The 13748-nt window shown below is 37.5% G+C and overlaps 1 protein-coding gene across 1 annotated transcript in view; it reads right to left on the reverse strand.

The window, feature by feature from the left end:
* RANBP3L (RAN binding protein 3 like) overlaps positions 1–13748 on the reverse strand; it is a 51249-nt gene that overhangs the window by 22853 nt on the left and 14648 nt on the right. The window contains exon 2 of the mRNA XM_003274353.3: positions 815–873. Within this exon, the coding sequence (XP_003274401.1) occupies positions 815–873 (59 nt within the window). The remainder of the gene's footprint in view (positions 1–814; positions 874–13748) is intronic.

Genomic DNA, 13748 nt, shown 5'->3' on the forward strand with positions numbered 1-13748 from the left:
CTGCATGGGTAAGAATGAATACCAAGAAATAAGGTAAAATGAGAATCTAGTGGGGTTTTTTGTTTGTTTAGAGATGAGGTCTCTTTCTGTCACCCAGGCTGCAGTACCAGCAGTGCAATCATAGCTCACTGCAACCTCTAACACCTAGGCTCAAGCAATCCTCTTGCCTCAGACTCCCAAGTAGCTGGGACTGACTACAGGAACATGCCACCATGCCTGACTAATTTATTTTTATTTTTTTGTAGAGATGGGGTCTTGCTTTATTGATCAGGCTTGCCTTGAACCCCAGGCTTCAAACAGTCCTCCTACTGTGGCCTCGCAACATGCGGAGATTACAGGCACAAGCCATCACGCCCAACAACTAATCTTACTGTTGGTCTTTCAAAACAAATGATTTTATTATGATGCCAAAAAAGCAGACAGAGTTCAGAAGATCCCTTTTAAATCAAATATTGTAATTTAGAATTTATTTTTTTACCCAGTTTTAGGCTAGGTCAGTGGTGAGGACTCATATGAGGAGCTATAGCCCTCCTAATCTCTTTCAGCTCCTCCCCTTTTCAAGTTACTCTAAATAAAGTTATTACTATAGTGAAACAGTATGTTATCCATAGCTGCAAGACAAGGCCTCTGGCTTCCCATTCCAGCCAACCTGAAGTTTGTAAATCCTGACTATATAAGTAATCTGGAGGCACTACTCTGCTAGTAAAGAACAGGATAAACCTATGCAGCAGTGATATCTTTCAGGATAACTAGCTTCCTGAAATATAATTATCTTTGTCAAAGTAAAATTAAACAAAGAAGTAGTCAATCTTACCTTAAAAGTATGTTCTCCCTTTTCAAAAACAAATATTGGCTGAGCAATGACAGATTTTTCTGTGAAAAAAAAAGAAAACAGGCAAGAAATCAAAGCATATTCTGACATTTCTTACATCATCTAAAAATATTTGAAGACTTTTTTTTTGTTTTTTGTTTTCTCTGCATTTGGGTAAAAGCCAAGCTATTTTACATGGATACTATAAATTGCACATTTATAAATAATTTAACAGTTAATTACAGAAATAAATACTTGGGGGAAATGATAGCAGTATGTTTCCGTAAATAGATAATCCCATTAAAAGAACATGATTTAAGTGTTTAAGGAAAACACAATATAATTATGTACCTTTAGAATCTCATCAAGGCATAGTGATTAACACCATTGCTTTAAGAATAAAAAGTTTCAATGAGTGAAAAATCTAATCTAGGAGTAGTACTTCCACTTAGGTTAGATGTGGAGGTATAAATGATATGTATGCATTGCATTACAACCTTAAGATATCCAGAAATAATTCATATTTCCTTCACTAGTCATACACCAAACTTTATTTTTAATATTTAGATAAAAAATTAGTCTTACACAGTGTTATAAAGTAGGTAAAGTTTGTCTTCAACCTTGCCAGCCTTATTAATATTTTGTATTTTCTTATCTTAGATAAGGCAATAGAGAGAAACTCATTCATTGTAGGGTATACATAAGTGATAACAGCTTTAAATATCAACGCTCCAGAATTCTTAAGAAATACTATATGGTAGTTAAGAGCTTGGGCTCTGGAGTTAGTTTAGATAGGCATGTGTTCAAATATAAGTTACATCACTAATTGACTAAATACTTTGGGAAACAGTGTATCTTTACCTTAGTTTCCTCATCTGAAAAAAAAAATCGAGATTATAGCAGTACTTACCTCATAGAGTTTATGTGAAGATTAAATGAGACTTTTAGATATAATTTCTTAAATTTTAACAAAAACAAAAAAGCCTTAAAGAAAGGATACCTGGCATTCCACCAATCCCCATTCTAAAACTCATAGCTATCATTGCTAAATGATGACAACACATTCTGGATGAGACCAAGTAAGACCTCAGAACTTTTCTCAGTATAGCAACCATTACCAACATATTGTCTTGGCATGCACTGAGGTAATTTGCCATCCCTGGGCTGAATAAATAAAGCTCTAGCTGACAAATTTCAAGAAACTACCAGACATATACAACTTTTAAATGCCAGAAAGGGATTCCCCATTTCTCCATAATCTTATCTCATAAGAGTTTCATAATGTCTGCAAACACCCTTTGTGAATTTCCTAGAGCCATGTGAACTTGGATACCTCTTTCAAGTCCAGTGAAATAAACTGTTTAGTGTTTAGTGGGGTATTTTTGTTTTTGTTTTTTGTTTTTTTGTAAGACGGAGTCTTGCTCTTGTTGCCGAGGCTGGAGTGTAATGGCCAATGGCGCAATCTTGGCTCACTGCAACCTCCACCTCCCAGACTGAAGTGATTCTCCTGCCTCAGCCTCCCGAGTAGCTGAGATTACAGGCATGTGTCACTACACCTCGCTAATTTGTATTTTTAGTAGAGATGGGGTTTCACCATGTTGGCCACGCTGGTCTCAACCTCCTGACCTCAGGTGATCCACCCGCCTCGTCCTCCCAAAGTGCTGGCATTACAGGTGTGAGCCACCACGCCCGGCCTTGTTTAGATTTTTTATGCAAGCACTTACCATGCTGTCTTCCCTTGGAGCCAAGTGATCCCCAGCAGAAAATCTTCACTAATGTGTTGGCATTACCATTCATATGAAACTGTAGCTCAATTCTTTGTTGTTTCTCAAAACAAGATCCTTTTCCGGAAATTATGTTAGATTTAAGCAGTGAGATTTACAGAGATTTTGAAAAGAAATAGTTTTGGTGAATGTGCAAGTGGAATATTTATGAATTAGAATAATAAATGTGACTCTTCTAAACTGGGCTTAGGACAGTCATCCCTAAACAGCATGGCTTGACCTAAGCCTACACAAATAATATGTTGACTTTCCCTCTATCAAAACGTACAGCTAAAAATGTGCAAAAGTGATCTTCAATGGCAGCATTAAAGAGGAAGTCACAAAGAGTACTTGCAGCTTGGAGGGCATATAGCAAAGTAAAAAGGCCACTTTTATCCATTAGTTCAACACGTATTTATTGAGCATCTTTTTTATGCAAGCATTGTGCTGGGAACTAGGGACACATGGTCTAATTGAAGGTGCATTAGTGGCAGCGCAGCCACTTTCCCTCCTTGACGCTGTCCAGAACTTGGTTAGCAAAGAGATAACCTTCATACTTCTTCCACCTAGATTGTCTCCCCTTCTCCCAAACAATTCTTTTAGCTCCAAAGACTGAGTCAAAAGTAAGCATTTGTCAAGCCATTGGGTCTACTTTTACCTGACCCAGTAGGAGAATCTGAAAATAAAAACAGAGTCCTTAAAATTATATTTTTAAAATGTAGCCTTTTTTCCTTTCTACTATAGTCATTAATCCATTTATTCAACAAATACGTATTGAGAAATGACTATGTGCAAGACATTTTGCATGCTATTGTGGATGTTAAAATTAAGTTTAGCCTAAAGCTACCTCCTTATAAATTCTGCCTAAAGATTTCTCTGTTCATAGTGAACTGGATGTGTAAACAGACTGGAACCTACTCCTCTACCAATCACTAAGTTTCGGCCAATCACAGGAGGCCAACTCTTCAAATAAAGCAAAAGCCAGCTGTAACCAATCCAGCTGTTCCTGTACCCCACTTCCTGCAGGTCACTTTCCTTTTCCTGTTTCCTTTTTCTGACCACATGGCAGCACCAGAGTCTCTCTCAACCCATTATGGTTTGGGGGCTGCCCGATTTGCAAATTGTTCTTTGCTCAATTAAACTCTAATAAATTTAATTTTTCTAAACTTTTTCCTTTAACATGGATAAAGCAGAAAAGAAAACAGATGTAATCCCTGCCTTTTATAGAGCTTACACTGAGGAGGAGAAACAGAACTAATAATTAATTACACAATTATTGAAGTTCACCTGGGGTAAGCATTATAAAAGGGAAGTACCAGGCTCTCAACAGGTAACCAACAAGAGAATCTTGGTTTTTGGGGTCAGGGTAAGGTTTCCAGGAGAGGTGATATTTAGGCAGACTTGTAGGATGAGTAGAAGTTAGCCAGGCAAACATAGAAGAAGGACATTCCAAGCAGAGGGAAAAGCAAGAGGAAAGTCTCTGAGGAAGGCTGGAGCTTGGCACATTTCAATAATGAAAGGAACCAGTGTAGCTGATACCCTAAGAAAACAGTGGACAAGGGTTACAAAACAGGGCTGGATATGAGGCTGGAGCTTTGCAAGGCCTTGTAGGTTCTACCAGGGAGTTCTGTTTTTATTCCAAGAAAAATGGGATATTGAAGAGGGATTTTAAGCAGGGGAGTGATTTGCTCTGATATGCATTTTTTCTTCTAAAGATCACCCCTCCCATGGTGATGAAAGGGTATTAGGGGGGAAGAGGCTAAGGGAGAGGAAATAAGGAATCTAATTAAGAGGCTAGTCTAAGTTCTAGAAAGGAACTGATGAGGCTGCTCTTTTTTTCTTTGTTTAAAATCATGCATCCATGACTTTTTTTTTAGAGAAATTGAATAATTAAAAGTTTAAAATACAGTCTTCTGTGGCAATGAAAGAAAATGAGGGGATTAGAAAGAAATACTTTAAAACTTAAAGGTTAATTTTGCTATTTTGCTTGTTTTGAGATTCATGTAGCATTTAATGAATCTCGATATTCAATGTTGCTTTTTTCTGAAATACTTCATTAAGAGAAGACATTCATTCACCTCACAAATATTGTATTGAGTACCTGTTACAAGAAAGAACACGAAGTACTATCTATTTAATTCAATCTCAGTTCACTTGTAATTCTGCTCCACAAGGGAGGTACATTGTGGGTCAAGTGCTTTTGTCCATCATCTGGTCTAAATTAATTATTTTAATCATTCTGTGGATTAAATATGGTTTCTGCCACTTACAGATGAGGAAACTAAGGCTTGGTTTAGTGCCTCACTAAATGCATACCATTAGTAAGTGGCAACGCCTTTAATTAAATCTAGGCCTCCTGCCTCCAAAACCATTGATTTAACTTCAATGCATCATACTGACGTATTATCCTATATGGCTCTACTGGCACAAATTAGTCCCAAATGTATGATACGTGACATAATCCAGCACTATGCTAACAAAATATTAGTATAAAATAGCAGAACTTTCAGCTTCGTCAAAGTTGATTGACCATACACGTGAACTTCGACTCCCTCCTTAAATCAGAAATCACAAAATAATAAGGTTTTCTTGGTGTGGGGGAGGAAAAGGAAGCCACCACAAATACAAGGAAAAATGAAGAGAAATAATAGCAACAAAATTTTGGAAGCTGGGAAGCAGAAGGATAAGTGGTAACTGACTTTGCAGCCTAATAGAGCCTAAACATAAAAATAAATAAATACCGTGATATGTGGATGGAGGTTAATGCCGAAAGAAACAGTGGTGAGAGTTGGATACAGTTGTCTCTGGGGATCAAGAAAAGGGAGAGCAAAGGAGGGGACAAGGATGAGTCTCCTGTTTTTCCAGAAAAGCCTCATAAAACCATTTGATTCTTTAAATCACATGAATATGTATAACTTTGAAAATATAAAAACTAAATTAAAAAATAATCCCCTTTCTACCATAGTCACACTCCCAGAATTAGAGGACAAATCCCATGCTGCTTGCCAAAAATAGACTTCTTATTGAATTATCCTGCCCAGCAAGCATACAGTACCTTGCTTCTTGGGCTTAACTGTTCTTCACATTAAAGTAGGTGGAAATAAAGGTATAAGTAAGATGGAGTCACTGAGTTCAGAAAGCAATCAAAACTTCCCCAGAATAACTGAAGATCTGCTTTTTATGATGCCATCTAAACCTTTGAAAGACATTTGCTTTAGTTCTTGGCCTTCACCTTTACTCAAAACACTCATCTGAGTCTGTAGACAGGAATTCACTAGAAAGAAAACCCAGTACAGTGGTCCCTGTTATCTGTGACTTCAGCTACACATGGTCAACCGCACTTCAGATATTTTGAGAGAACATTCACATAAAATTACAATATGTTGTTAAAATTGTCCTAGACTATCATTCTTAATCTCTTGCTGTGCTTAATTTGAAAATTAAATTTTATCATAGGTATGTATAGGGGGAAAAAATTCAGCTGAATACTATGCATATATTTAATAGCTTTGTCCTCCAGGATTTTAAAGTATTATACTATCACAGTCAACGTTTACAATAAACTTTTTTTTCTATTTTATGTACTCTATACACCCCCTAATTTTGGGTGGGTTGTAAGGTGTCCCTACCTTTTATTTCCATATCTTTAATTGACACCTGCTCTCTGACAAATAAACCTATTTCAACTGGGAAAGTAACTGGAGGATTTTTTTGCTGGATCTCCTCAGAGATGGGGATTTGAAAGGATCTACTGAGTCAAAAGAAGATGTCAAAGATAGAGTAAGATGCTGAGAATGGAGTATCTTTGGCTCCATTGTACTCCAGTGGGCATGGGGGACAGGCAGCTTCTAGAGGTCCCCAAGTTTCTGCTACACGGCTTCCCCCACCTACATTTCAGTACACCTCTTCTTTCCACTTGGTAGTGTAGTAGAGGTGGAAACCAAATTCTCCATGCTGGATAGAACCAGGCTACTCTAGCCAGGGCTAAAAAAAGTTGTGTAAACAGTCTTGGCAGGAAAGAGGGTGGCAACAAACCCCTGCAGAGGGGCAGGCACTGCCAAATGGGTCAGCTCTAATTGCTACCAGGACTGGAATTATCCACTTGAACTGTAGCCCTGGCAGTCCCTGCATTTTCTTCTCCCTTTCTTCCTGGCCCTTTCCACATGTCTCTTCCACATCCTCTTCTCTAATTTCTGCTCCTTGTGCACTGTCTCACCCCAGTCTCCAGTACTTTCCTTTATGTCCCTGTGTTCTCATCCTTCTTCACTGTGTCTGGTTCTTTGGCTTGTCAAAGCATGGATTTTAGAGCTTGGAAGTCAGATGGTCCTAGAGCTGTATTTTAAATAAAGGACTCGAGCCTCAGCTTTTTCATCTGTCTCTCTCTCTATCTCTCTCTCTCTCTCTCTCTCTATATATATATATATATACATATATATATATGAACTATTATGAGGATTTAAGCAGTACATGCATGCAAGAACACCTACAGCTTCTTCTTCTAACCTTTTGAAACAAAGCAGAATATCTATCTGTATCTGTCTATTTATCCGTCCTCCGTATATGCACACATCTCTCCATATATCCAGATGTAGACATCTATCCACACATACATAAACATAAACATGTAGCAGTATGTCAGGCTACAGTCCGCATAGGAGACACTGAATAAAAGTTAGATTCACTTCCCTCCTGCTCTGCTGTCCTGTGTGATATGCACTCACTATATTAGTCTGTTCTCACGCTGTTGATAAAGACACACCCAAGACTGGAAAATTTGTAAAGAAAAAGAGATTTAATGGACTCACAGTTCCATGTGGCTGGGGAGGCCTCACAATCATAGTGAAAGGTGAGAAACACATCTTACATGCAGGCAGACAAGAGAGAATTGAGAGTCAAGCAAAAGGGGTTTCCCTTTATAAAACTACCAGATCTCGTGAGACTTATTCACTACCACGAGAACAACTCATGAAGGAAACCGTCCACATGGTTCAATAATTTCCCACTGGGTCCCTCCCACAACACACGGGATTTATGGAAGCTACAATTCAAGAGGAGATTTGGGTGGAGACACAGCCAAACCATATCACTTACCTACTCTGTTAGCTCTGGGGGAAGTGACTCATTCTTCCCCAAAAGCCTTTCTTTTTCTTTTCACTCATTACCTTATGTTTACCCCTAGCTTGCTTCTCATTTCTCTCCCATCTTTTTTATTCTTTTTATTTTTTGATATCAGGAAGTTTCCAAATTCAGATGTGGCCCATAAATAGTCTTAGAGATCCTTGCTCCTCAAAGTGTGGTCCAGATGGACCAGCAGCATTGACAGGGAGCCCATTAGAAATGCAGAATCTCAGTCTCCACCCCCAACCTACTAAGTCAGAAGCTACATTTTATAAGATCCCCGGGTGATTTGTAGGCATGCTAATACTTGATAAGCAGTCCTCTAGAGCACATTCAGATTTCTGTCAACTGAGATCAAATTTAGGAAAATGGCAGTAAAGATTCCTGGACTACTCTAGTAGTCACTAGTTAGAGTAGTGACTACTAACTAGTAGAGACTAAACCTGTGGGATGTTCTGAGTAAGCTCACAATTAATGTGAAAATAATTACTATTCAAACCATATACTATAATTACTACAATTCAATGTAAGGTGAAGTCAAGGGCTACCCTAAGTACTTGCAAAGAAATCTCTGTGGTAAGGATATTGAAATATCAATATTGATACTGATATTAAAATTAGTCATTCAGATATTTTGCTTGAAGCAATTAATGATTTCTTCTCACATGCAAAAGTTTGCTTTCTGTTTTAATGATATACCTAAAATCTAACTTATTTACATGAACAAATTTTTTTGGAAAAGGTCACCGGTTGAGATTATTGAATGTTGATTAAAATGTTTATTACTGCATAGCAAAAATTTAAGCTGGAAGCATAAACTACATCAAAAACATTGGCCATAGCTCTAAAATTCCTCAACAAAAATTTGAAACATCTGAAGTTTCAAATGTAAAAACTAACATTATCTGTAGAAAAAAAATAGACAAATCATGGCAGGTGATCTCAATCTCTGTATGGAACCCAAGGAGGAGGAGATACAGAAAGTTAGAATCACGATCTTGATTTTTTAAAAAAGAACAAACAAAAAACCAAACCTATATTGAAGTCTTTTAAGATAGTTTAGAGAAGGGGCAAATTGTATCCCCAGAGGAAGAAGGAATCTGTGCCAATTCACAAAGGAACCACAAGCGTGAGACATTCTGTACTTGTTTCTACTTATTTCTAGCCATATGTGGGGGAACTCTGTAAAAAAAATTTTTTTAATGAAATAAACAACAAACTATCTACTAAAAGATTAAAAAGTGTGTTTTACAGAAGGAGGTGGTAGGGCCACAGGGTGACATTACTAACTGTGATGGGACACTCTGGTTCTATTTCCTGAGATACTTTGTACCAATTTGAAGGTAAAATAACTGGGCCTCTGGGGAAAATAGAGGCAATTTATACAGAAAGTTTCCAGGCTGACTCACAAAGCACTAGCTCAACTGGAGACGCAAGATAAATGGATCCTGCTGAAATGATTGCAGCCCTGATCATACATGTTGAAGATGTAACCAATTTTGTGTTCAGATCTTTATACCACATGTATATGAAGTAAAAGGGTAGGAACCCTTATCCCTTTTAATCTAACTGTGGTTTTAACTGTACTTGTTCTTAACTGCTTTAAAGTTTTTATCAGAATGAAGTTATAAACTGCCAGCTCTAGGAAATCTAGCATTTCTTAGTTTATATTCATTTATGACAGGCACACACTAGAGAAAAAAGAATCAACATGTAAAAAAAATAAGGAAAGTTATTTCTCTTTTCCCATCAATACCAAGCTGATAAAGAAAGCAGTTATTTTCAGAATGGAAATCATTTCACAAGAAGAAATTGGAGAAGATGAGAAAACTCTCTGTCAATATGACTGATTACAACCATTATTATCCAGAACTTTGTCTAATCCTTCTCATTTTCTGAACGCATCTGATTCTCATGCTGATAATCTTCAAGGGAACCATTCATTTTAAGTTCTAAAGACTCTCAACTCTCTCCTCCACTGATTTGTACATTGGTCTAGATCTAGACACTGAACAATTTTGAAAAACAAAGACATAGAGATAAGAAAATATCTAATGTGAACAAGAGGCAAGAAGACTCATAGGTTGTATCAAACACAGACCTGCTACCCTTCTGAAAGTAGGACCAAACCCTTGAAAACTCTTGGGTTGAAGGCACTTCTCACCCCAAACGTAACACCAAACTGTGCTGCTTCATTTATAATCCAGCCACATGTGGTAGTGGGCCATAGCCAGTGATTTAATTTCATTTGCATTTAAGAAACTGGGGATCTGCAGCAGCAATAATTCAATTGAAGAAAAATTCTTCTCATTTTTTTAAGTTGTTTACTTCACTAACATCTTTATGGAGAAGTTCACAGAGTCCTAAAAACATAATTTTTGTTAAATCGTTTCATATAGAACATCAGACAGATCACCCTATCAATCAAATACAGTAATGACTGAAGAAACTGAATTTATATATATATTTTGAAAATGTTTTGTAATTGATCCCAAAAGATATGATCATCACGTGCAGTGCTAGCTTTTTATTTGGGGGTGATCAGGGACTAGAATGGTTTTATAAGGACTTTCTTTGTTTTTTAATAGATCTTTTTCAATGGCTATCACAGCATGCTCCATTATATTTTACTACTGTTTTAGTGTCAGGACATTACTCTTTGAATTATTATTTTTTCTTTCTTCTTAAAGATAATAGCTACCATATGAAATACATACACCCGTCATGACTAGTCTTTACTCTTTTGCCTTTTGAAATGTTTAACTTAATATGACTTTAAGAAGTACTATGAAAAGTTAGATCTGGCTGATCACCAAGGATGCTTCTTTTATGCACTGGCATAATATAAAAATTTACATTTGTGCCATACTTTATAAGACATATTTACATATATTAATATTTGGTAAATAAAAGAATGACTGCTAGGAACTAGAGGTATGGTTTTAAAAACCTGAGCTTTGGAGAAAAACAGACTGGATTAAAATTTTATCTCCTCAAGTTACTGTGTGAGCTGCGGCATGTCATTTGAACCCTAGAGTCCAGGTTTTCTCACCTGTGAAATGGGGATCATTAGACCTACCTTATAGAGCTGTAACGATTCAGCAAGGTCATGTATGTAAAACACTCAGCACAGTGCCTGCCTCATAAGAAATGCTCAGTAAGCTGCAGCTCTTATTACATGATAATGACCCTCAAGAAGTTAGTTATTGAACCCTTTTGCTCATGAGAGAACTAAGGCTCTAAAATTACAGGACCTGTCTCAGGTCACACAGATAATTCTTAGATATCTGAGACTATAATGCATGAGAGCTGACTCCAAATCTTTTTTCTCTAAGTTAGCTTTCTTCCTGGCTTCCATTGTGAGTTAAATGACTATTTTACAGCTTCTTTTTTTCTGAAAGGTGACATGCCTGGGCTATGATGGCTCTTTCCTGCCTTCCATGGTTCTGTATAAACCTGGTTGGGACATGATCCTATATTGTATGAGTCTTCCTGCACTTCACTTTTGCCGTCTATAAAATGCTGCAAGATGCTTCTGTTATTCTTGCCATTATTTGTACATATTCTGACTCTAAAGAGGTTTGATCAAGAATGTCTGCAGGCAAATGGCGTAGTGATCCTAGCAATGTAAAATCTCCAAGTAAATATTTCTCTTCAGACACTGGCAGCAATAACTAAGAAGAATGTGTTACTTTTGACAGGGCACACCCATTTCTGCATAATTTAAAGGTGTTAGTTTGTCTATAAATAAGACTATTGTGTTCTTTTGTGACAAAATTACCTGCAATGTTTACTTGAATATGCTTATTACCAGCAAATGTGGGACTTCTGGATTGATAAGGACAGAAAGAACTTTTTGCTCTTTCTCTACACTACTCCCTTATTTAGGCCCAAGGGCTCAGAAAGTTGCCAAATGTGTCCTAGGATGTGCTTGGTCAACCTGATACCATTTGGAAATACATATTTAATTTGACAGCATTTGTAAAATACATATTTTTCACTCAGAATAACTCGCAGTGTGAAAATGCTTCCATATGTTAAAAATGGGTCTCTGCTTCGCTGAGGGAGTGGGGAACAAAGTCTAGGTTTCATGGGATGTTGGAAATATGCATTGAGCAGGCACATACGCAAGTCTAAAATGGTATCTTCTTAAAGTTAATTTTAAATAATAATTAGTAGATTTTTCATTACTGCTAACATTAAAGAGGTACTTTTGACACAAAATATCATATCAGTAAGAACTAAATCACTCTTCAAAAAGACTACTAATGAGTTAATACAGCTGAAATATAGCTTCATATATTGAGTCCAGATAAATTTAAACTCTTCCCCTTTGGTGAAGAAACATACTATTTTTAAATTTCTTCATGGATTCCAAGGACACAGGCCGGATGGAGAAGCTTGATTCCAACTTCTTCCAATTCTAAAACTCTTTTCTTTAAACTAATTCCTCTTTGTCTTGAGCCTTTGAGCACAAAGAAAAAGCTCCTTGTTTCTCCATTTCCACAGGAATAAGTGGATGTTATTCCACGGAGAACAAGTCTTTGGCAGTCTATTCAGGAAGAAGGAGCTGAGCTGCCATCCAAAGCCTGACTAGCCCAGGAGGGGCCTGGTCCCCATTCTCCTCTAGGGAACCCCCAGGAGACCCGTCATTCCTCTTCTCCTTGCATTTGAGGGCTGAACTGCACTCCTGCCCTCAGGCATAGAAATGTAGCGGGAATAACATGATGCCTGTGGCAGATGGTTCTGCAGGGATATATATTATTGCACCATATCAGAAGTAATTTGGAGGAAGTAAAGGCCAGATAGTAATTTGTACACTTACCAGAAACGTTTTGTTCACCAAGCTAATAAAAATTAGCAGAGAGAAGGTTTTACTTTTAAAATTTATATGACTTGAAAAATTCCCAGGAAAACTGAAAACAGTCCTTTAAATTTATCTATTCCTGAGGATGCCTGGCTAGCTCAGTTGGCTGGCTACAACCTCTGCCTCCTGAGTTCAAGCAATTCTCGTGCCTCAGCCTCCTGAGTAGCTGGGATTACAGGCATGTGCCACCAAGCCCAGCTAATTTTTGTATTTTTAGTAGAGATGGGGTTTCAACATGTTGTCCAGGCTGGTCTCAAACTCTTGACCTCAGGTGATCCACCCACCTCAGCCTCCCAAAGTGCTGGGATTACAGGCATGAGCCACCACACCCAGCACGTTAATTTTACCTTACTCAGTTTTCAAAGCAAAAAATGTTAAAAACAAAAAACAAAAAACTTTAATCCATATTTGAGAATGAAGCTTCTTATAACAAAAGTTTGTCTTGTTAAACAGAACCTCATAATCTGTAATACTGGTATGTGTCTTGCCTATGCTCTGTATATAAAAATACACACACACACACCTTTATCTTCCACTTTATGTCTCTGCAGACAAGTAAAGTTGAATACAGCCAATCATAGACCAAAATAATCCACTTTCAGCATTCACAGACTTTCTTCTTACTTTACTCTTATTCTTTCAATAGCAATATCCTTCCTTTTATTAGAACAATTCCTTAAACAGGTCATTATAAAAATCTGAAATGTGGTTTTTACATCTAGATGGAGCCCCTCTCCAGAGAGATGACCATGTTATTGAGCTGCAGGTCTGAAAGTTTCTCTGAATCTGATGAGGGAAAGAAATTTGAAGCTTCTTAGCATGGAGTTAGTTCAGGACCTGAAGCCCATCCTCCACAATACAGGTCATACTTAAAAATCTCTTCTTTATCTCTCCTGTTTGAGTATATAGGTTGGGTTCCCTCTCCTCACTTCCTTTTTTTTTTGAGATGGAGTTTCACTCTTGTTGCCCAGGCTGGAGTGCAATGGCACGATCTCGGCTCACCACAACCTCCACCTCCCGGATTCAAGTGATTCTCCTGCCTCAGCCTCCTGTGTAGCTCACTTCCCATTTTAACCCCTGTTCTCCTTCTAAATCAACTCACAGACATATATTTTATGTTCTTTTGATATGGCTTTAGTTAGTATCAAAAGATACCTTCACACCAGCTTCCCTTGTTAAAAGTCTTGAT

This window comes from Nomascus leucogenys, chromosome 6 (assembly GCF_006542625.1).
Source record: "Nomascus leucogenys isolate Asia chromosome 6, Asia_NLE_v1, whole genome shotgun sequence".
Taxonomy (NCBI): domain Eukaryota; kingdom Metazoa; phylum Chordata; class Mammalia; order Primates; family Hylobatidae; genus Nomascus; species Nomascus leucogenys.